The following is a 25,090-nucleotide window of genomic DNA, read 5'->3' as shown; positions in this document are numbered from 1 at the left end:
ATTATATTTTATTTGGGGTAAAAATAATGCATCCAACAAGATGTGCATTTGTTTACTGAAGGATAACACGTGAAAGCATTATATAGGCCCAATGAAAACACTTATTTTCATAGTGGTCCTGAATGGTCGCCTGGGTACTGGTCTTTTTTGGGTAACATCCTTGTCACTGCTGTCATTTGGCAAAAAAGACATCGAACACCAGACTACCTCAACAGTAAAAACAAATGACAAGTTATTCTCCAATGAATCACCTGAGATTTTTATACATTGATTGCATAAACAGGCATATAGATAGAAACGGACAGGATTTAGCTTAGCTAACTTTATCATGAACTGTGCCATTGTCACATATGGCTTACTGTCCACAGTAACTGCCAAAATAAAGGAAAACTTGAGTAAATGAGGGATACAAAGTACACTGAACTCAAATATAAACGCAAAATGTAAAGTGTTGGTCCCATGTTTCATGAGCTGAAATAAAAGACATTTGAGAGAAAGCTTATTTCTTTCAAATGTTGTGCACAAATTGGTTTACATCCCTGTCAGGGAGTGTTTCTCTTTTGCCAAGATAATCTATCTACCTGACAGGTGTGGCATATCAAGAAGCTGATTAAACAGCATTATAATTACTCAGGTGCACCTTGTGCTGGGGATAATAAAAGGCCACTCTAAAATATGCAGTTTTGTCACAAAACACAATGCCACATATGTTTCAAGTTTTGAGGGAGCGTGCAATTTTCATGCTGACTGCAGGGATGTCCACGCCAGCCCAACCTACACATCCAGCGTCTTCACCAGTGGGATCGTCTGAGACCAGCCACCCGGACATATGATGAAACTTAGGAGTCTGTCTGTAATAAAGCACTTTTGTGGGGAAACACTCATTCTGATTGGCTGGGCCTGGCTCCCCAGTGGGTGGGGCTATGCCTTCCCAGGCCCAGCCATGTCTGAGCCCCTGCCCAGTCATGTGAAATCCAGTTATATGAACTGTAACTCAGTAAAATCATTGAAATGTTTGCATGTTGCTTTTATATTTTTGTTCAGTATATGTTGAAAGCAGGTGCTTCCACACAGGTGTGATTTCTGAGTTAATTAAGCAATTAACATCCCATCATGCTTAGGGTCATGTATAAAAAATGCTGGGCAGGGCATGAGACAGCGTTTTCCACCACCGTCAAAAAAAACACCAAATGATGGGATTTATTGTGAAAGAATCCCTCCTGTATAGAGTTCCAGAGACTTGTAGAATCCATGCCAAGGCACATGAAAGCTGTTCTGGCTCGTGGTGGCCCCAGCACCCTATTAAGACACTTTATGTTGGTGTTTCCTTTATTTTGGCAGTTACCTGTATGCGCTCCATTGTATCAACTGTAGGGTTGTACTGCCAAACTACATTCTGTACATTTCCTTTTCAGACAAAGGGCATAGTGTTACATCACCTCCTGTTGAAACCTAGACAGACTCTCTCTCTCTCTCTCTCTTTTTTCTCTCTTTTCTGTCTGTCTGTCTGTCTGTCTGTCTGTCTGTCTGTCTGTCTGTCTGTCTGTCTGTCTGTCTGTCTGTCTGTCTGTCTGTCTGTCTGTCTCTCTCTCTTATTTCCTCTCTCTGTCTCTCTTCTGTCTCTGTCTCTCTCTCTCTGTCTCTCTCTGTCTCTTTCTCTCTGTCTCTCTCTTTCCTCTCTCTCTCTCTCTCTCTCTCTCTCTCTCTCTCATATATATATATATATATATATATATACAGTACTAGTCAAAAGTTTGGACACACCTACTCATTCCTGAGTTTTCTTTATTTTTACTATTTTCTACATTCTGTACATTTCCTTTTCAGACAAAGGGCATAGTGTTACATCACCTCCTGTTGAAACCTAGCCAGACTCTCTCTCTCTCTCTTCTCTCTGTCTCTCTCTCTATCTCATCATCTGTCTGGTCTGACGCCATGTCAACATGACATCTCCTATGCTTAAACAGACATGCTACAATGTCATAACAATGTCACAAAAAAACCCGTAGGCAACAAACCGAGATTTTATTACATTTGATGGCATAAATCATCCCCATACATTTGCAGAAATGCTATTGACAGCTAGAGGAAACCGAATAGATCAACATTGAAGATGTGGATTAAGCCTAGTCCAGGACTAAAAAGCATTCTCATTAGAGATTTTAAATTGAAATAACTTTTTAGTCCTGGACTTGGTGTCTGGGAAACAGGGCCTAATTTAAGTAAATAAATGGTTGTATGAATTCTGACCTACAAAGAAAACCAATCACTGTTGAGATCAGGGGTAGGCAACTAGATTCAGAGGCGGGACAATTTTTGTCGGAGCAGATGGTTGGGGGTCCAGTACATAATAATCATTTGGTTGTCTGCTTTCCCCTGCCGCAAGGTACTATCAAGGACACCTTGACTTGTGTGTACACTGTGACATTCAACACTGTGTGTGTGTTAAGTGTATTGTCCTTTAAACGGCGCAGTGTTCTGTTACCCCCAAAGCCTTTTTCAGCCTGACTGTGGAAGCCTTGTGACGTGTGGCACCGCCCACCACTGGGAAACACACACACACACACACACACACACACACACACACACACACACACACACACACACACACACACACACACACACACACACACACACACACACACACACACACACACAAACTTGAGTCTGCTTGTTTTATCCATAGAATTTTAAATATTCAGATGTCACTGCATCCTCCCAAGTTCTTTGTGTCACTAATAAAAAGGGCCCAGGTCTAGATAAAAAGTAAATTCTCTAGCTATGTAAACACATTATCACCAGTAAAACACCAGGGTCTCTAGCTATGTAAACACATTATCACCAGTAAAACACCAGGGTAGAATAAAATAGTAAAAGAAAGGTCTCTAGCTATGTAAACACATTATCACCAGTAAAACACCAGGGTCTCTAGCTATGTTAACACATTATCACCAGTAAAACACCAGGGTCTCTAGCCCCATAGAAAATCCTCTCCACACCAGAGTCTCTAGCCCCATAGAAAATCCTCTCCACACCAGGGTCTCTAGCCCCATAGAAAATCCTCTCCACACCAGGGCTGCAACAGGAAAATGACAGTAGAGGGTTTTGTCCAATTAAAGCTCTATAGCAGCTCATGGTTATTATGCCACTGCAAGAATGCTGATGGTCATTCCTTCATTCTAGAATCAACGCTTTTTTTCCATGGGTTTTACATCCATCATCTCTCTGTATTGTCTCTCTCTCTCTCTCACTCCCTCTACCTACTTCTTCCCTCGCTCGTTCTTTCTCTATGACAGCGAACTATCGCCACCTAGTGGTTTAAGAAATAGTTTACTGGTCTGACTATGGACTTCAGGCTGTAACTTTACCCGGGTTGTTCACCGGACACAGATCATGTCAATGTACTAGAATAAATTCGTATAGTACTACAGTATATTCTAGCGTTCAGTTTTTTTTCACGAAATGTCCTTTAGCTAAGTAGGAACTGTAGTTTCAATATCCTGAAACAAGCATATCAAAACATGTTTCATTTCAAAGCTCCCCTGACAGTTTTAAGGAAATCCACATCACAGTCCGCGGTTAATTTTAAGTTTCAGATTTCATCTATTCATCTTCAGATGATATCTGAGTTTCATTATTGCTTTGCCAAGAGTGTGGCCGTGGCAGGCAGACACATGCCCACATGCAGGAAACGTTGCGGTCAAGCTAGTCTCGTGTAGACCTACCTCGGTCAAACTATACAAGCATGTATGCGCAACTACACTTAGGAACACGGTATCAGGTGGAACTCGGATTTGGACGAGAGAGCGCTCGTAAAGCCTAGTGTAGTGGCGCATTTATTCTGTCGGTCGGATAGCTAGATCATTTACGAGAGTCAGATGTAGCTCGACCGATTTAAGGAAACGGCGCAGATAAAGGCAGTTGAACGAACGAAGATCGATTCACCCGGCGGTTAAACGGTGGGGTAACCGCTGTCAATACTGGCCCTTTTACCCAGTTTTAAAGTGTTATACTTTCAGTGTTTTGTATATTTTCTATTCGAGTTGATAATGCTGGATGGTCGAACTGATGAATTTCACAAGAGACATTTGCCGACTGCTGGGTATTGGAGGCGGTAAGTAAAACTAACTGCGAGGCCACTGTAAAGTTATTTAACTAATAAATGTCTATGTATTTTACGTCGACCACGGGCCACATTTAAACTGATTGACAAACAGCCGTGGAGTGTTTATCGACTTCTCGCTGGCGAGTCGGCTCGACTGAAGACAAGTTACAGAAGTTAAAATGCTCCTATGTTATGTGATAGCCTATTGTGATCACAAATGGGAGTGATATTATTTTGTTTATGTCAGTCATGCACGTTCCTATAAAAGGTCGCTTTGTATTTAAAGCGGCAGTCCGCAGTTGAAACCGTAACAAATCTGAGGGATGGGGTTGGAAAAATTGAACCGCTCTCGAATTCATAGTTCGAGTTACGGATATAACGGCGGATCAGCCATGATATCAAAATTATAGTTTTATTCATGTTTTGAGCCTGTATAGTGTTCGTTTACATATACTTTGTTTACAAACATTGGAGTAAAACAAGCTTATATTTTGGGTTCTGATGGGGTGCAACAGTTGAACTAAGCTCATGAGGATCAATGGGTATATATAATTAATTTAAGTCCAAAAATGTATGTAGGAACTGCAGATTGCCCCTTTTTAAATAAAGTATATTTGCTTTTGGGCTCCCGAGTGGCACAGCGGTCTAAAGCACTGCATCTTAGTGCTAGAGTCGTCACTACAGACCCTGGTTTGATTCCAGGCTGTATCACAACTAGCCGTGATTGGATGTCCCATAGGGTGGCTCACAATTGACCCAGCGTCGTCCTGGTTAGGGTTTGGCCGGGGTAGGCCTTCATTGTAAATAAGAATTTGTTCTTAACTGACTTGCCTAGTTAAATAAGGTTAAATAAAAATAAAACATTATTTTTGCTCTCTCACTCACATAATCAGTATGTTTCTACTTCAATCCTTTGTTTAGGCTTTTCTGTCTCTCTGCTCTATCTGCATGTGCCGACACGCCACATCGGAATCTGAGACTTTGTTTCCATTATGCTTACAAGACACGGTGCTGTGCACATAGCTCAGGGGACACAGTCCTCTTGGCTCGAGGGTTGTGTGTCTTTGTGGAACAGATCTGGTCCTTTGTAGCTCAGATGGTAGAGCATGGTGCCTGTAATTCTAGGGTAGTGGGTTCAATTGCCGGGACCACCCATATGTAAATTGCATGCACACATGACTGAAAGTTGCTTTGGATAAAAGAGTGTGCTAAATGGCATATGTTATTACATTAACTCTGGATGAAACTCTACCCTAAATGTACGAGAACAAATTGATGACTAATTCCAATAGAACGCAGTCACCAGTAATTCCCAGACTCTTGTTTAAATCTAAAGGCCTTCTGTTCCCTAGTTCCTGGTTTAGTCTTTTGTCTCAAATGGGTGTTGTGGTGGTGAATTCAGGCTGCTTCTTCTATAAGCCAAGGCCTTAGAGGACTGTAGTGTGTGTATTAGCCAAGGCCACAGAGGACTGTAGTGTGTGTATTATCCAAGGCCTTAGAGGACTGTAGTGTGTGTATAAGCCAAGGCCACAGAGGACTGTAGTGTGTGTATTATCAAAGGCCACAGAGGACTGTAGTGTGTATAAGCCAAGGCCACAGAGGACTGTAGTGTGTATAAGCCAAGGCCACAGAGGACTGTAGTGTGTGTATAAGCCAAGGCCACAGAGGACTGTAGTGTGTGTATAAGCCAAGGCCACAGAGGACTGTAGTGTGTGTATTATCCAAGGCCTTAGAGGACTGTAGTGTGTATAAGCCAAGGCCACAGAGGACTGTAGTGTGTATAAGCCAAGGCCACAGAGGACTGTAGTGTGTGTATAAGCCAAGGCCACAGAGGACTGTAGTGTGTGTATAAGCCAAGGCCACAGAGGACTGAAGTGTGTATAAGCCAAGGCCACAGAGGACTGTAATGTGTATAAGCCAAGGCCACAGAGGACTGTAGTGTGTATAAGCCAAGGCCACAGAGGACTGTAATGTGTATAAGCCAAGGCCACAGAGGACTGTGGTGTGTGTATAAGCCAAGGCCACAGAGGACTGTAGGTGTGTATAAGCCAAGGCCACAGAGGACTGTAGTGTGTGTATAAGCCAAGGCCACAGAGGACTGTACTGTGTATAAGCCAAGGCCACAGAGGACTGTAGTGTGTATAAGCCAAGGCCACAGAGGACTGTAGTGTGTATAAGCCAAGGCCACAGAGGACTGTAGTGTGTATAAGCCAAGGCCACAGTGGACTGTAGTGTGTGTATAAGCCAAGGCCACAGAGGACTGGCTGTGTATAAGTCAGCCTACAGGACTGTAATGTGTAGTAAGCGCAAGGCCTCAGAGGACTGTAATGTGTATAAGCCAAGGCCACAGAGGACTGTAATGTGTGAGAAGCCAAGGCCACAGAGGACTGCAGTGTGTGTAAGCCAAGGCCACAGAGGACTGTAGTGTGTGTAGGCCAGGCCACAGAGGACTGTAGTGTGTATAAGCCAAGGCCAGCAGAGGACTGTAGTGTCTGGAGCAGTAAGCAAGGCCACAGAGGACTGTGTGTGTGTATAAGCCAAGGCCACAGAGGACTGTAGTGTGTGTATTATCCAAGGCCTTAGAGGACTGTAGTGTGTATAAGCCAAGGCCACAGAGGACTGTAGTGTGTATAAGCCAAGGCCACAGAGGACTGTAGTGTGTGTATAAGCCAAGGCCACAGAGGACTGTAGTGTGTGTATAAGCCAAGGCCACAGAGGACTGAAGTGTGTATAAGCCAAGGCCACAGAGGACTGTATTGTGTATAAGCCAAGGCCACAGAGGACTGTAGTGTGTATAAGCCAAGGCCACAGAGGACTGTAATGTGTATAAGCCAAGGCCACAGAGGACTGTAGTGTGTGTATAAGCCAAGGCCACAGAGGACTGTAGTGTGTGTATAAGCCAAGGCCACAGAGGACTGTAGTGTGTATAAGCCAAGGCCACAGAGGACTGTAGTGTGTATAAGCCAAGGCCACAGAGGACTGTAGTGTGTATAAGCCAAGGCCACAGAGGACTGTAGTGTGTGTATAAGCCAAGGCCACAGAGGACTGTACTGTGTATAAGTCAAGGCCTTAGAGGACTGTAATGTGTATAAGCCAAGGCCTTAGAGGACTGTAATGTGTATAAGCCAAGGCCACAGAGGACTGTAATGTGTATAAGCCAAGGCCACAGAGGACTGCAGTGTGTATAAGCCAAGGCCACAGAGGACTGTAGTGTGTTAAGCCAAGGCCACAGAGGACTGTAGTGTGTGTATAAGCCAAGGCCACAGAGGACTGTAGTGTGTGTATAAGCCAAGGCCACAGAGGACTGTAGTGTGTGTATAAGCCAAGGCCACAGAGGACTGTAGTGTGTGTATTATCCAAGGCCTTAGAGGACTGTAGTGTGTATAAGCCAAGGCCACAGAGGACTGTAGTGTGTATAAGCCAAGGCCACACAGAGGACTGTAGTGTGTACTTATAAGCCAAGGCCACAGAGGACTGTATGTGTATAAGCCAAGGCCACAGAGGACTGAAGTGTGTATAAGCCAAGGCCACAGAGGACTGTAATGTGTATAAGCCAAGGCCACAGAGGACTGTAGTGTGTATAAGCCAAGGCCACAGAGGACTGTAGTGTGTATAAGCCAAGGCCACAGAGGACTGTAGTGTGTGTATAAGCCAAGGCCACAGAGGACTGTAGTGTGTGTATAAGCCAAGGCCACAGAGGACTGTAGTGTGTAAGAAGGCCAGACTGTGTGTATAAGCCAAGGCCACAGAGGACTGTAGTGTGTATAGGCCAAGGCCACAGAGGACTGTAGGTGTGTATAAGCCAAGGCCACAGTGGACTGTAGTGTGTATAAGCCAAGGCCACAGTGGACTGTAGTGTGTATAAGCCAAGGCCACAGAGGACTGTAATGTGTATAAGCCAAGGCCTTAGAGGACTGTAGTGTGTATAAGCCAAGGCCACAGAGGACTGTAATGTGTATAAGCCAAGGCCACAGAGGACTGTAATGTGTATAAGCCAAGGCCACAGAGGACTGCAGTGTGTGTATAAGCCAAGGCCACAGAGGACTGTAGTGTGTATAAGCCAAGGCCACAGAGGACTGTAGTGTGTATAAGCCAAGGCCACAGAGGACTGTAGTGTGTGTATAAGCCAAGGCCACAGAGGACTGTAGTGTGTGTATAAGCCAAGGCCACAGAGGACTGTATGTGTATAAGCCAAGGCCACAGAGGACTGTAGTGTGTATAAGCCAAGGCCACAGAGGACTGTAGTGTGTGTATAAGCCAAGGCCACAGAGGACTGTAGTGTGTATAAGCCAAGGCCACAGAGGACTGTAATGTGTATAAGCCAAGGCCACAGAGGACTGTAATGTGTATAAGCCAAGGCCACAGAGGACTAGTGTGTACAGTGGGGGAAAAAAGTATTTGATCCCCTGCTGATTTTGTACGTTTGCCCACTGACAAAGAAAGGATCAGTCTATAATTTTAATGGTAGGTTTATTTGAACAGTTAGAGACAGAATAACAACAAAAATATCCAGAAAAACGCATGTCAGAAATGTTATAAATTGATTTGCATTTTAATGAGGGAAATAAGTTTTTGACCCCCTCCCAATCAGAAAGATTTCTGGCTCCCAGGTGTCTTTTATACAGGTAACGAGCTGAGATTATGAGCACACTCTTAAAGGGAGTGCTCCTAACCGCAGCTTGTTACCTGTAAAAAAGACACCTGTCCACAGAAGCAATCAATCAATCAGATTCCAAACTCTCCACCATGGCCAAGACCAAAGACCTCTCCAAGGATGTCAGGGACAAGATTGTAGACCTACACAAGGCTGGAATGGGCTACAAGACCATCGCCAAGCAGCTTGGTGAGAAGGTGACAACATTTGGTGCGATTATTCGCAAATGGAAGAAACACAAAATAACTGTCAATATCCCTCGGCCTGGGGCTCCATGCAAGATCTCACCTCGTGGAGTTGCAATGATCATGAGAACGGTGAGGAATCAGCCCAGAACTACACGGGAGGATCTTGTCAATGATCTCAAGGCAGCTGGGACCATAGTCACCAAGAAAACAATTGGTAACACACTACGCCATGAAGGACTGAAATCCTGCAGCGCCCGCAAGGTCCCCCTGCTCAAGAATACATATACATGCCCGTCTGAAGTTTGCCAATAAACATCTGAATGACTCAAGAGGACAACAGGTGAAAGTGTTGTGGTCAGATGAGACCAAAATGGAGCTCTTTGACATCAACTCAACTCGCCGTGTTTGGAGGAGGAGGAATGCTGCCTATGACCCCAAGAACACCATCTCCACCGTCAAACATGGAGGTGGACACATTATGCTTTGGGGGTGTTTTTCTGCTAAGGGGACAGGACAACTTCACCGCTTCAAAGGGATGATGGACGGGGCCATGTACCGTCAAATCTTGGGTGAGAACCTCCTTCCCTCAGCCAGGGCATTGAAAATGGGTCGTGGATGGGTATTCCAGCATGACAATGACCCAAAACACACGGCCAAGGCAACAAAGGAGTGGCTCAAGAAGAAGCACATTAAGGTCCTGGAGTGGCCTAGCCAGTCTCCAGACCTTAATCCCATAGAAAATCTGTGGAGGGAGCTGAAGGTTCGAGTTACCAAACGTCAGCCTCGAAACCTTAATGACTTGGAGAAGATCTGCAAAGAGGAGTGGGACAAAATCCCTCCTGAGATGTGTGCAAACCTGGTGGCCAACTACAAGAAACATCTGACCTCTGATTGCCAACAAGGGTTTTGCCACCAAGTACTAAGTCATGTTTTGCAGAGGGGTCAAATACTTATTTCCCTCATTAAAATGCAAATCATTTTATAACATTTTTGACATGCGTTTTTCTGGATTTTTGTTGTTGTTATTCTGTCTCTCACTGTTCAAATAAACCTACTATTATAATTATAGACTGATCATTTCTTTGTAAGTGGGCAAACGTACAAAATCAGCAGGGGATCAAATACTTTTTCCCCCCACTGTAGCTAGGCCTGGGCTATTGCACTCACTAACTGACATTGCTCAAGATACTCTATTAGACCAAGATGCACTCTATTAGACCAAGATGCACTCTACTAGACCAAGATGCACTCTACTAGACCAAGATGCACTCTACTAGACCAAGATGCACTCTACTAGACCAAGATGCACTCTACTAGACCAAGATGCACTCTACTAGACCAAGATGCACTCTACTAAACCAAGATGCACTCTACTAGACCAAGATGCACTCTACTAGACCAAGATGCACTCTACTAGACCAAGATGCACTCTACTAGACCAAGATGCACTCTACTAGACCAAGATGCACTCTACTAAACCAAGATGCACTCTACTAAACCAAGATGCACTCTACTAGACCAAGATGCACTCTACTAAACCAAGATGCACTCTACTAGACCAAGATGCACTCTACTAGACCAAGATGCACTCTACTAGACCAAGATGCACTCTACTAGACCAAGATGCACTCTACTAAAATAAGATGCACTCTACCTAGACCAAGATGCACTCTACTAGACCAAGATGCACTCTACTAGACCAAGATGCACTCTACTAGACCAAGATGCACTCTACTAGACCAAGATGCACTCTACTAGACCAAGATACAGGAATCAAACCTGCAATAATTGGGCCATGCTTTTAACAAAATGTCAATATACACTTCTGTGAAACACATAATGAACCCTTGTATGTAGACACCTGTAATGTTACACACTTCCACAGTAGGCTAACAACATGTATTTAAACGGTAATAATCCACACGCTAATTGTTACCCCCGATCAACAAGTTGCTAGAGAGAGAGAGAGAGAGAGAGAGCCGGCTGAGATATACATAACGTTCCTCTCTTCCACAGTAAACCTAAACTAATTAAACGTCATTCCCAGGCTATTTTCAGTATCTCTGATTTCGTCAGCTGAAGGTGTTGCAACAGCATCCGAGCAGAGAGCAGAGTCAGCAGACAATCTGGACGTGTCACCAGTCCACCAGGTTGTTGTTGTTGTGGTATTCAAATGAGAGGCACCTGATTGCTGTCATCACACTGAAGAGGCAGTGTAGGTTTCACGATAACATCTGGGGCTGGCCGGCGTTCCAAATGGCATCCTATTCCCTATGCACTCTCTGGTCGAATGTAGTGCACTACATAGGGAATGGGGTGCCCTTTGAGACGCACCTGGATGAAGTCTTTTACTTTCAGTTTGATTGTCCTCCGACTTTTAGCTGCCGAGAAATCCTCTTTCGTGATGACTCACTCATGTTTGATCAAACCAGGAGGATGTCTCTGAAGTGTCATAAGAGAATAGAGGGAATGGATTAGAGTAGAACTGAACTGATCCATTATACGACAGGGAAAACACAGACAGTACCCACCCCACCCGTCTGTATCATTGGGCAGATGGTGGGGATGGTGATGATGAGGGTGGTGTGGAGATGGGTTGTGTTGTGTGTATTCTTTGTGGTTGACTGTGTGGTGGCTAACTACTAACAAACGGTTCCTCTTGATTTTACTCTCTTCTGTCTTCTTCTCTGGTTTGTCAGCCTAAGGCATTATAGGTGATGGGGGGGAGGGGTACTTTGTCTCTGAGTGGCAGGAAACCACAGGCATGCAGCCACCACTCTGTTTGTTTTCCAGAAAGAGAGAGAGAGAGATCTCTCAAACAGACCCAGAAACGATTTGAAAACAAATCCAACATTGATAACTCCCATATCTGTTAGGTGAAATACTGCAGTGTGCAATCCCAGCAGCAAGATTTGTGGCCCGTTGTCATGAGAAAAGGGAAACCAGTGGAGCACAAACAATATTATAAATACCACCAATATTTATCTGTGTATCGTCCCCTGCTAGTCGTACTACAACTATTTACACATTGCTAAAACATAGCTGATAATAACACTTGATATGTCTATATTTTTTCAACCTTTTTGAGTGCGACGTTCACTTGTAATTTCTAGTAGTTTTTTGTTGATGTTGTTCAATTAGTTTCTTCTCACTTTTGTTTATTTCACTTGCTTTGGCAATGTAAACATACAGTATGTTTCCCAAGCCAATAAAACCCTTTGAATTAAATTGAGAGAGGCAGAGCGAGAGAGGCAGAGAGAGAGAGGGTGGCAGAAGAGTGAGGCAGAAGAGGGAGAAGGAGAGATGTTCAGAGAGAGAAGGAGAGGCAGAAAGGGAGAGAGGCTGAGAGCATGGCAGAGAGAGAAGAGTGAGAGAGAGAGGGGGGAGGTAAAGTCCTTTCCCAGCATTTTTCTGATCCCTATCAAAGTAGTGTAACACAAACAGCTTCTTTGCTGGCCTTGGGAACCAGATACACAGCGCGGTTTTCATATCGCACAAGAAAGAAGGGTGGTTTTTCTGACAATGCTGCTGCTTGTTTCTTAGCAGTGTAAGTAGTGTTTCAGTCATTGTTTATTTCTAACATAAGCTCAGTAAAAATTGATGGGAAAAAAGACACAAAAATAACTAATATTAACTAATAATATAAACTAATATGAGACGTTTAGACGAGGGTCGTTAAGTAGGGCACTGGAAAGTTTTGAAACGGAAATTAGTTTCCTATTTGAAGAGATCAGGAACTACCTTCCAGTTTCTAAAAGTTTCCCCAGTTTTGTGACTACTGAACATGACCCAGGGAGGAGCCGTTGTGTGTTTAAGGGGAGTGAGCCGTTGTTGACCGAAGTAATCCAACATTCCAGAACGTTCCGGTAGAAATGTATTGTGTAGATATGATTGCCTATCTATCATGATGAATAGGGCATGCTCTATATTATTCATTGCATTTCTATCCGCAATGTTCTGAACGTTTCACCTTACTGAACAAGAGCCCAGATGTAAGCCAGGCAGCCAGCCAGCCAGTCAGTCAGTCAGAAGTGCTGACAACGGCATGCAGGCTTAGCTCTCTGTCCTTGTGAGAAGCAAACATACTGGTTGGATTAGGCCCTTTTCCTGTGCTAACTTTGCAACTTGATTATTTCATTCTGAAGGTGGAGAATATCTCATTCCACACATGGTTTAACACTTGCGTCAGGATGAGGTTGTTTGAGGCTGTTTTGAGTATATTTGTCATGGTTGGAATTGAGTTGGGTTAAATCTCAAATGGCTCCCTGTTCCCTTTACAGTGCACTACTTTTGCCCAGGGCCGATAGGGCTTCAGCATGCTTGGTTCAGCTGGCGCCTAGCCCAACTCTGCTTGGTGAACCGAACGAGTGTGCTCGCATGTTCCCTTAAAAGACCTTTGCTTAAAAGAAACAAAAAAACGGTAATAGTACGTTTTGTCCATCTTGAGACGCCGCAGCCAGTATTCACTTCCTCAAAATAGTTAGAATTCATCTAACTCATGAAATCTGTCATTCATTTAGACTTTTTTTTTGCTAAGGAGATCTTAGTCTAACAATTGTACATTTAACTAAGATGTTTGGTGCAGTATTTTTCAAGGGGAAAGGGGATACCTGAATGCATTTAACCGAAATGTGTCAGTCGCATTTAACCCAACCCCTCTGAATCAGAGAGGTGCAGGGGGCTGCCTTAATCGACATCCACGGCACCCAGGGAGCAGTTGTTGGTTAACTGCCTTGCTCAAGGGCAGAACGGCAGATTTCTCCACCTTTCCGGCTTAGGGATTCGAACCAGCGACCTTTCGGTTACTGGCTCAACGCTCTTAACCGCTAGGAAATTAGTGTTCTATCGTTGAATGACAACAGACACTTCATTGAAGAATCCCTACTGTTGACCAATAACCGATGAAGGGGTGTAGACTTTGGCTACCGAAATACGGCTTGCCTCGCGAAATGTTGTGTGCCCGTACAGCCACAAAAACACCTGCCGAAGACCAAAACAAACAAAAACGTCACAAAATGTTGTCATAATATATGCACAAACTGTTTCGGCTGGGAAGCACACAGAGGCCTTTACATAACATAACATCCCATTACTTATAGGCGTGTTGGGTCCCAGAGGTCACACGCACGGACGCACACACGTTCGTCCTCTCTCCCGTTGCTCCTCTCTGGGTGTGTTCGAGTCTGGCTGCTAATGCCAAACAGATAGAGTTTCTCTTCCTTCCTCAGGCCCAGGCGACAGGCCTGCTGCTGGTTGGTCGGTGGTGGTTCTATTTCTGGACTTACAGGGCTCCTTCTTTAATGCTGTGTCCCAAATGGCACCCTTTCCCCATTTAGAGCACTACCGTCGACCAGGGGCCACAGGGGAGTGGTAGAGGATAGGGTTCCATTTGGGACGCACGCCAGTTCTTCTGTCTCTGAACATCTGTTCTGGCTGCCGTCACCTCACAGGCTGACCGAGGTGCATGGAATCACAAGGCAAACATATTCCTTTACCCCTTCTCCCTACTATTTTGTTTAATGTCTTTTGGCATTCTTTTTTATTTACATTGTTTTGTTGCGAGAGAGAGAGAGAGAGAGAGAGAGAGAGAGAGAGAGAGAGAGAGAGAGAGAGAGAGAGAGAGAGAGAGAGAGAGAGAGAGAGAGAGAGAGAGAGAGAGAGAGAGAGAGAGAGAGAGAGAGAGAGAGAGAGAGAGAGAGAGAGAGAGAGAGAGAGAGAGAGAGAGAGAGAGAGAGAGAGAGAGAGAGAGAGAGAGGATTTGAAACGAATCAAACAAATCCAACGTTGATAACACCCATATCTGTTAGGTGCAGTGTGAGGTCACAGCAGTGAGATTTGTGGCCCGTTGCCATGAGAAAAGGGCAACCAGTGGAGCACAAACAATATTATAAATACCACCAATATTTATCTGTGCATCGTCCCCCGCTATTCGTACTACAACTATTTACACATTGCTAAAACATAGCTGATAATAACACTTGATATGTCTATATTTTTTCAACCTTTTTGAGTGCGACGTTCACTTGTAATAGTTTTAGTTTTAGTAGTTTTTTTTTATGTTGTTCAATTAGTTTATTCTCACTTTTGTTTATTTCACTTGCTTTGGCAATGTAAACATACAGTATGTTTCCCAAGCCAATAAAACCCAATGTAAACATACAGTATGTTTCCCAAGCCAATAAAACCCAATGTAAACATACAGTATGTTTCCCAAGCCAATAAAACCCAATGTAAACAAACCAGTATGTTTCCCAAGCCAATAAAACCCAATGTAAACATACAGTATGTTTCCCATGCCAATAAAACCCAATGTAAACATACAGTATGTTTCCCAAGCCAATAAAACCCAATGTAAACATACAGTATGTTTCCCATGCCAATAAAACCCAATGTAAACATACAGTATGTTTCCCAAGCCAATAAAACCCAATGTAAACATACAGTATGTTTCCCATGCCAATAAAACCCAATGTAAACATACAGTATGTTTCCCAAGCCAATAAAACCCAATGTAAACATACAGTATGTTTCCCAAGCCAATAAAACCCAATGTAAACATACAGTATGTTTCCCATGCCAATAAAACCCAATGTAAACATACAGTATGTTTCCCATGCCAATAAAACCCAATGTAAACATACAGTATGTTTCCCAAGCCAATAAAACCCAATGTAAACATACAGTATGTTTCCCAAGCTAATAAAACCCAATGTAAACATACAGTATGTTTCCCAAGCCAATAAAACCCAATGTAAACATACAGTATGTTTCCCAAGCCATTAAAACCCAATGTAAACATACAGTATGTTTCCCAAGCCAATAAAACCCAATGTAAACATACAGTATGTTTCCCATGCCAATAAAACCCATTGAATTGAGTGAGAGCAGCAGAGCGAGCGAGAGAGAGAGAGAGGCAGAGAGAGCTGGGGAGATAAAGTCCTTTCCCATCCACTTTATATTCCCTATCAAAGTAGTGTAACACAAACAGCTTCTCTGCTGGCCTTGGATACCAGATTCACAACATGTGGTTTTCATTTCGCACCAGAAATATGTTTTTTTTTTCAACAATGTTGCTGCTTGTGTCATGTATACTCCCTCTCCGGCGCTCGAGGTCATCAGGCTGCTCATTATTACTGACACCTGTCACCATTGTTATGCGCATCAGCGCCTCATCAGACTCACCTGGACTCCATCATCTCCCTGACTACCTTCCTATATATGTCACTCCCTTTGGTTCCTTCCCCAGGTGTTATTGACTCTACTTGTGTGTCTTGTTTTGGTCTATGTTTGTTTAGTTATTAAATATTCACTCCCTGTACTTGCTTCCCGACTCCCAGCGTACATGTTACCGCTTGTTTCTTAGCAGTGTAAGTAGTGTTTCAGTCATTGTTTCTTTCTAACATAGGCTCAGTAAAATTGGAGGAAAAAAGACAAAACAAACTAATATGAGACGTTTAGACGATGGTTGTTAAGTAGGGCACTGGAAAGTTTTGACACGGAAATTAGTTTCTTATTTGGAGAGATCAGGAAGTACCTTCTAGCTTCAATCAGTTTCTCAAAGTTTCCCCAGAACTCAAGAACAGAACTCATTCTGTTTCACTTGAAATGAAATAGAATGAATGAGCGATCAGGCTGGTTCCAACAGGCTAGCGTTTTCCAGATCGTGAGGCTTGAGTGAATAAGCCAGAAACAAGGACGCTGAAGGAAATAAAAAATGAAACCATTGTAGGCAGCCTCCCTATATGCAGGAATACTATAGACGCTGCCAGGCCCAGCGCCAATAGGTCTAGGCTGCTTATGAAATGGCACCCTTTTCCATATGTAGTGCACTACTTTTGACACTACGGGCCCTGGTTAAAAGTGGTGCACTACATAGCGATAGGGAATAGGGTTCCATTTGGGACACTACATAGTGATAGGGAATAGGGTTCCATTTGGGACACAGCCCTAGAGCACAAAGTACAGGAGGTTATCAGGGTCAGGTAAGGGAAGCATCCAGGTGGCAGACAGACAGTGGGTGTTGAAGGGGAAGGTTCTGATCTGTCTGTGCTGCCCTCAACAGGCTACAGTTGGTCTGGATTTAACCTTTTGGTTAAATGTGTGTTCCAAAGGTCACCCTATTCCCTATATAATGTACTAATTCTGACCATGACCCAAAACAGTGAACTATATGATATAGGGTGCCATTTGGGATGCACTATATGAGTGTGTTGGGGGGAGGGGGAAGAGTCTGTCATTTCTTTTTGGTAGGGCAACGATACACTTCCTGTACGGATCCACTGGTCCAATAGGTTTCCACCCAAAGAACAAAGGAGAATCTCTAGCAGCATGTGTACTGTACTGATGTGTACTGTACTGTGTTTTCTCTTCTCCTCCCTGTCCTCTCTATTCCTTCTCTTTTCCCTCCCGTCCCCATCTCAATGAGACTAACCTGTAGGGGACAGTGGGGTATGTTGAGACATTTTTTACATTCAGCATCACTACGTCAAGGGAAATATAGTATTCTTTCTAACAACAATATCTATATATATTTCAGGATGTTGTGTATCCCTGGAAATAATCAGAATCCATTTAAACATGGATATATCTGGGCTGCTGCCTCCGCCTCTTCCTCCTTCTCTTCCTCATCTTTCTCCTCCCTGTTCTCTTTGTTCTCCTCCTCCAAAGTCTCTAACTTTCTCAGTGAGACCAACCTGTATAGATAATGTTACAGAAGTAACACTAAACAAACACCAAAGTGTTTTCTTTGGTTGATTTGTGTTGGCTCTCTGGTTCTGTGTGTTTCTAGATGGGCCAGGTGAGCAGGAGGAGCGGGGAGGAGGAGGAGGAGGAGGAGGAGCTCCAGGTCCAGCCGCAGGTGGAGAGGTCCTGAGTGGGGAGGAGGAGTTGAGTGAGGAGGAGAAGACCAGAAGGAGAGCAGAGAGACGCAGGGCTAAGAGAAAGGTGAGTAGAACACACACACACACACACACACCTGTACTATGTCACACCTATACCACATCATAATCAACCTGGTAACACTTCAAATTAAGTTGCTCTTATACCTGTGTAACCTGTAACTTTATACCGGTGTAACCTGTAATAACACTGTCATTACTACAGTAACATTGTTGCTACATAGTCATTAACATGTCTGTGTAATTAATCTTAATGAATTAATAATTAATGACGTAATAGAGTTGAGTAATGGAGTTGGTTTTTGGTATTGCACTAGAGGAATAAGGAACCAGTGACTATTTGTTTATCTCTGTCATACATGGTCCACCTGTCATTATCTCTGTCATACCTGGTCCACCTGTCATTATCGCTGTCATACCTGGTCCACCTGTCATTATCTCTGTCATACCTGGTCCACCTGTCATTATCTCTGTCATACCTGGTCCACCTGTCATTATCTCTGTCATACCTGGTCCACCTGTCATTATCTATGTCATACCTGGTCCACGTGTCATTATCTCTGTCATACCTGGTCTACCTGTCATTATCTCTGTCATACCTGGTCCACCTGTCATTATCTCTGTCATACCTGGTCCACCTGTCATCATCTCTGTCATACCTGGTCCACCTGTCATTATCTATGTCATACCTGGTCCACGTGTCATCATCTCTGTCATACCTGGTCCACCTGTCATTATCTCTGTCATACCTGGTCCACCTGTCATTATCTATGTCATACCTGGTCCACGTGTCATCATCTCTGTCATACCTGGTCCACCTGTCATTATCTCTGTCATACCTGGTCCACGTGTCATCATCTCTGTCATACCTGGTCCACCTGTCATTATCTCTGTCATACCTGGTCCACGTGTCATCATCTCTGTCATACCTGGTCCACCTGTCATTATCTCTGTCATACCTGGTCCACGTGTCATCATCTCTGTCATACCTGGTCCACCTGCCATCATCTCTGTCATACCTGGTCCACCTGTCATCATCTCTGTCCTCCTTACCCTCCCTCAACACACCTTTACCATTCTCTCTTTACAGAGACAGAAAGAACGAAAGAAACTAGAGAAGGAGGAGAAGAGTGCGGATGCTGAGCAGGAGGGAGGAGTAGCGTCAGAGTCTGAGAGTGAAAGTGAAGAGGAGAAGGAGGAGGTAGAGAGGGTAGTACGTCCTGCCAAGAACAAGCCCACGCCTCCTCTCGCTGTGTCTGGGAACAAGAGCAACCGCCAGCCCCCTGTCAGGACCCCAGAGGAGGTAGGGGAGGGAGGGAGGGAGGTAGGGGAGGGAGGGAGGGAGGGAAGGACATGTAAGGCAGGGAGGTATGGAGGGTAGGATACACCAGAGAAACTAATAGATATAGGATGATAGAAAGTATTTCTTTGTCTCTTTCTGTCTACTATATCTGCATCCCAAATGGCACCCCATTCCCTATATAATGCCCTACTTCTGACCAGAGCTATATGATTCTATGGGCCCTGGTCATAAGCAGTGCATTATAGGGGTGCCGTTTTGATTTATATCTCCTCCTCTAGGAGCCAGAGTGGGACGTCCGCAGTGCGTTTGTGGCCAACGCTGCCAGTCACATCAGACCCAAAGCCAGGACCTGTGCAGGCCACGCCTCTAGAGAGAACAAGGAGAACGAGGCTAGGACCAGCGAGGTGCGGAGGGCTGGACACACACACACACACACACACACACACACACACACACACACACACACACACACACACACACACACACACACACACACACACACACACACACACACACACACACACACACACACACACACACAGAGGCAGTATTAACTGAGTTGTCTCATTTCAGGTGGAGAGCTCAGACCCTGTGAAGAAGAAGGGAGCTTCACTAACAGGTGACATTAATACAATTGTCTCAGATTGATTATTTCTATTCACTGAAATGACCCCAGTTTAGCACTGTATGTGTGTGTGTTCTCCTCCAGAGAAGGGTATTCAGCTGTTTAAGCAGGGCCAGTACTCTCAGGCTGTGGACATGTTCTCTGAGGCTATCCACTGTGACCCCAAAGACCACAGGTACACCTTAAAGCTTGACCTCTGACCCTAAATACAACATATCGCACCACTATGCTCTCTGACCTGAAATTATATTTCTGTCAACTTGTGTTTTAATGTGTCTTCTCTCTCTCTCTCCCTCTCTCTGTCTCTCTGTCTCTTTCTCTCTCAGGTTCTTTGGGAATCGTTCATACTGCTACTGGTGTCTGGAGCTCTACCCCTCTGCCCTATCAGACGCTCAGAAGTCCATCCAGCTGGCCCCTGATTGGCCAAAGGGATACTTCCGCAAGGGGAGTGCACTGATGGGGTTGAAGGTCAGTGTCTGAGCTCTCTACTGTCAACGTGAACATGTGTGTGTGTGTGTGTGTGTGTGTGTGTGTGTGTGTGTGTGTGTGTTCTGTCTGTCTGTGAAATCTGACTCTCCATCTCCCATCCATCTCCTTCTTCCCCTCTCTTCCTCCCCTCTTCTCTCTCCAGCGGTATGGTGAGGCAGAGAGGGCCATGCAGCAGGTGTTGAAGCTGGATCAGGACTGTGAGGAGGCCTCCATTGAGCTCTTCAACTGCAAGGTCCTGCAGCTCATGGTGAGGGGAGACAGGGGTCAGGGGTCAAATCAAATTTTATTAGTCACTTGCGCCGAAAACAACAGGTGTAGACCTTACAGTGAAATGCTTACTTACGAGCTGCTAACCAACAATGCAGTTAAAAAAAATATGAATTAGAAGAAATAATAGTAACAAGTAATTAAAGAGAAGCAGTAAAATAACAATAGCGAGACTATATACGAGGGGGTACCAGTTAGTTGAGGTAATATGTACATGTAGGTAGAGTTATTTAAGTGACTATGCATAGATGATAACAACAGAGTAGCAGCGGTGTAAAAGGGGGGCAACGATTAGATGTTCAGGAGTCTTATGGCTTGTGGGTAGAAGCTGTTTAGAAGCCTCTTGGACCTAGACTTGGTGCTACGGTACTGCTTGCCCTGCGGTAGCAGAGAGAACAGTCTATGACTAAGGTGGCTGGAGTCTGACAATTTTTAGGGCTTTCCTCTGACACCGTCTGGTATAGAGGTCCTGGATGGCAGGAAGCTTGGCCCCAGTGATGTACTGGGCCGTACGCACTACCCTCTGTAGTGCCTTGCGGTCGGAGGCTGAGCTGTTGCCATACCAGGCAGTGATGCAACCAGTCAGGATGCTCTCGATGGTGCAGCTGTAGAACCTTTTGAGGATCTGAGGACCCATGCCAAATCTTTTCAGTCTCATGAGGGGAAATAGGTTTTGTCGTGCCCTCTTCACGACTGTCTTGGTGTGCTTGGACCATGTTAGTTTGTTGGTGAAGTGGACACCAAAGAACTTGAAGCGCTCAACCTGCTCCACTACAGCCCCGTCGGTGAGAATGGGGGCATGCTCGGTCCGCTTTTTCCTGTAGTCCTCAATCATCTTCTTTGTCTTGATCACGTGCTACCGCTGTTGTGTCATCGGCAAACTTAATGATGGCGTTGGAGTCATGCCTGGCCGTGCAGTCATGAGTGAACAGGGAATACAGCAGGGGACTGAGCACACACCCCTGAGGGGCCCCCGTGTTGAGGATCAGTGTGGCGGATGTGCTGTTACCTACCCTTACCACCAAGGGTCGGCCCGTGAGGAAGTCCAGGATCCAGTTGCAGAGGGAGGTGTTTAGTCCCAGGGTCCTTGCTTATTGATGAGCTTTGAGGGAGCTATGATGTTGAATGCTGAGCTGTAGTCAATGAATAGCATTTTCACATAGGTGTTCCTTTTGTCCAGGTGGGAGAGGGCAGTGTGGAGTGCAGTAGAGATTGCATCATCTGTGGATCTGTTGGTGTGGTATGCAAATTGGAGTGGGTCTAGGGTTTCTGGGATAATGGTGTTGATGTGAGTCATGACCAGCCTTTCAAAGCACTTCATGGCTACAGACGTGAGTGCTACGGGCCGGTAGTCATTTAGGCAGGTTGCCTTAGTGTTCTTGGGCACAGGGACTATGGTGGTCTGCTTAAAACATGTTGGTATTACAGACTCGGACAGGGAGAGGTTGAAAATGTCAGTGAAGACACTTGCCAGTTGGTCAGCGCATGCTCGGAGTACACGTCCTGGTAATCCGTCTGGCCCTGCGGCCTTGTGAATGTTGACCTGTTTAAAGGTCTTACTCACATCGGCTGCAGAGAGCGTGATCACACAGTCGTCCAGAACAGCTTGTGCTCTCATGCATATTTCAGTGTTATTTGCCTCGAAGGGAGCATAGAAGTAGTTTAGCTCTTCTGGTATGCTCGTGTCACTAGGCAGCTCTCGGCTGTGCTTCCTTTTGTAGTCTCTAATGGTTTGCAAGCCCTGCCACATCCAACGAGCGTCAGAGCCGGTGTAGTACGATTCGATCTCAGTCCTGTATTGACGCTTTGCCTGTTTGATGGTTCGCCGGAGGGCGTAGCAGGATTTATTATAAACTTCCGGGTTAGAATCCCGTTCCTTGAAAGCGGCAGCTTTAGCCTTTAGCTCAGTGCGGATGTTGCCTGTAATCTATGGCTTCTGGTTGGGGTATGTACTGGTCACTGTGGGGACGATGTCATCGATGCACTTATTGATGAAGCCAATGACTGATGTAGTGTACTCCTCAATGTCATTGGAGGAATCCCGGAACATATTCCAGTTGTGCTAGAAAAACAGTCCTGTAGCTTAGCATCTGCTTCATCTGACCACTTTTTTACTGATCGAGTCACTGGTGCTTCCTGCTTTAATCTTTGCTTGTATGCACTATGTAGGAATCAGGAGGATAGAATTATGGTCAGATTTGCCAAATGAAGGGCGAGGGAGAGCTTTGTATGCATCTTTGTGTGTGGAGTAAAGGTGGTCCAGAGTTTTTTTTTCCCCCTCTGGTTGCACATTTAACATACTGCAAGAAATTTGGTAAGACTGATTTGGTTTCCCTGCATTAAAGTCCCCAGCCACTAGGAGCGCCGCCTCTGGGTGAGCGTTTTCCTGTTTGATTATGGCGGAATACAGCTCATTCAGTGCGGTTATAATGCCAACGTCAGTCTGTGGTGGTATGTAGACAGCTACGAAAAATACAGATGAAAACTCTCTAGCTAGATAGTGTGGTCTACAGCTTATCATGAGATATTCTACTTCAGGTGAGCAAAACCTTGAGACTTCCTTACATATGGTGCACCAGGTGTTATTTACAAAAATACATAGTCCGCCGCCCCATGTCTTAGCAGACGACCGCTGTTCTATCCTGCTGATACAGCGTATAACCAGCCACCTGTATTTTGATAATGTCGTCGTTCAGCCAACTACTCTGTGAAGCATAAGATATTACAGTTTTGAATGTCCCGTTGGTAGTTTAAACTTCCGTGTAGGTCATCGATTTTATTTTCAAGAGATTTCACATTTGCTAACAGAATGGAAGGAATTGGGGGTTTATTCGATCGCCTTCAATCGGGTCAGGCTCTAGTCTTTTGTTATTGGATAACTTTGGTGTTGATTGGTGAAATTGTTATGAGCTTTTTTGTCTTTTCTGTTTTGTTTCTGAGATCTGCTCTGATATCAGTTTATCAATTCACCCCTTCTCTCTCTCTCTCTCTCTCTCTCTCTCTCTCTCTCTCTCTCTCCTGTAGGATCTGGGTTTTGAGGAGGGGCAGAGTGTGTTGCTGTTGGAGAAGTTTACCACAGTGCAGGCTGCTCTCGGCTCCCCTGAGGCTGTCAGAGGTATAGGGGCAGGCTGCTCTACCAGATCCCACTACAGGGGGCATAGTATAGACAGGCTGCACTACCAGACCCAACCACAGGGGGCATAGTATAGACAGGCTGCACTACCAGACCCCACCACAGGGGGTATAGTATAGACAGGCTGCACTACCAGACCCACCACAGGGGGGCATAGTATAGACAGGCTGCACTACCAGACCCACCACAGGGGGGCATAGTATAGACAGGCTGCACTACCAGACCCCACCACAGGGGACATAGTATAGACAGGCTGTACTACCAGACCCCACCACAGGGGACATAGTATAGACAGGCTGCACTACCTGACCCCACCACAGGGGGCATAGTATAGACAGGCTGCACTACCAGACCCCACCATAGGGGGCATAGTATAGACATGCTGCACTACCAGACCCCACCACAGGGGGCATAGTATAGACAGGCTGCACTACCAGACCTCACCACAGGGGGCATAGTATAGACAGGCTGCACTACCAGACCCCACCACAGGGGGGCATATTATAGACATGCTGCACTACCAGACCCCACCACAGGGGGCATAGTATAGACAGGCTGCACTATCAGACCCCACCACAGGGGGCATAGGATAGACAGGTTGCACTACCAGACCCCACCACAGTGGGCATAGCCATTGCATTTAAATGAGTTTGATTTCTGATTTACCAAATATACTACAACAATATAGAAATACTTACTATACATCTAACTGATTTGTTGTGAGGTTTCGCTACAATGTTTCATAGTAAAGTGAACCTTTTCCTCTTCCTTCTGCAGTGGTGGACCTCTCCTCCCCTGAGGACTCTACTGGGTGAGTATGTTAAACTCTGGGTATCATACCTGGGTTGTTAGTGTGACACTATACTATGTTATCCCACTGAGTTAAAGTCTAGATATTAGCTTCGGGAGCTAACATGAATATTCAAGTCCCAGACAAGGCTATCTCGTCATTTGAGACCAGCTTTGTTAACTGAGACCATCACCACTCTGTTTTTTTGTTATTCGTCATCTAAATGGCCATATAATACATTATTTAATTTACATCCCTACAGTTATTGAAGCTATAGACTGTCCCAAAGGGCCCCCTATTCCAGCGTTTCCGTTATGAAAATGTGGCGCTGGACATTTGCCAGGAAGCGTTTGAATTTACCGGACATTTTTTAAATGTACCGGAACCCATCTGCATTGGGTGCGTAAGCTGATTAGGGCGTCCACCCACAGTGCTCAGAATGACCGAAATCACATTCAGATTATGGTAATTCATATTAACAGAACATGCAAGTCGAAGATGCAACAATGTGTCATACTTATTACTGAATTATGATGCACACTTTGAAGATGTTAGAATAACTGTCCACATTTACTTTTCCTCAGCCCACAAGACGAGTCACAAAAAGCAAAATAACTAGCCTGTCAGTCTACTATCCCC

At 44.9% G+C, this 25,090-nt stretch overlaps 2 protein-coding genes across 2 annotated transcripts in view; both read left to right on the top strand.

The window, feature by feature from the left end:
- Nucleotides 1-25,090, top strand: part of LOC106591235 (sialoadhesin) — a 608,384-nt gene that overhangs the window by 556,199 nt on the left and 27,095 nt on the right. The gene's annotated exons all lie outside the window — the stretch shown is intronic.
- The window catches only part of LOC106591240 (uncharacterized), a 29,784-nt gene continuing 8,508 nt past the window's right edge, over nucleotides 3,815-25,090 (top strand). The window contains exons 1-10 of the mRNA XM_045708892.1: nucleotides 3,815-4,114; nucleotides 17,736-17,890; nucleotides 18,935-19,147; nucleotides 19,426-19,551; nucleotides 19,721-19,766; nucleotides 19,857-19,947; nucleotides 20,099-20,240; nucleotides 20,404-20,508; nucleotides 23,553-23,643; nucleotides 24,439-24,472. Of these exons, the coding sequence (XP_045564848.1) occupies nucleotides 4,057-4,114; nucleotides 17,736-17,890; nucleotides 18,935-19,147; nucleotides 19,426-19,551; nucleotides 19,721-19,766; nucleotides 19,857-19,947; nucleotides 20,099-20,240; nucleotides 20,404-20,508; nucleotides 23,553-23,643; nucleotides 24,439-24,472 (1,061 nt within the window). The 5' untranslated portion in view covers nucleotides 3,815-4,056. The remainder of the gene's footprint in view (nucleotides 4,115-17,735; nucleotides 17,891-18,934; nucleotides 19,148-19,425; nucleotides 19,552-19,720; nucleotides 19,767-19,856; nucleotides 19,948-20,098; nucleotides 20,241-20,403; nucleotides 20,509-23,552; nucleotides 23,644-24,438; nucleotides 24,473-25,090) is intronic.

Source organism: Salmo salar, chromosome ssa02, assembly GCF_905237065.1.
Source record: "Salmo salar chromosome ssa02, Ssal_v3.1, whole genome shotgun sequence".
Taxonomy (NCBI): Eukaryota; Metazoa; Chordata; class Actinopteri; order Salmoniformes; family Salmonidae; genus Salmo; species Salmo salar.
The sequence above is the reverse complement of the archived record's forward strand: the minus strand, read 5'-3'. Positions and strand labels throughout refer to the sequence as shown.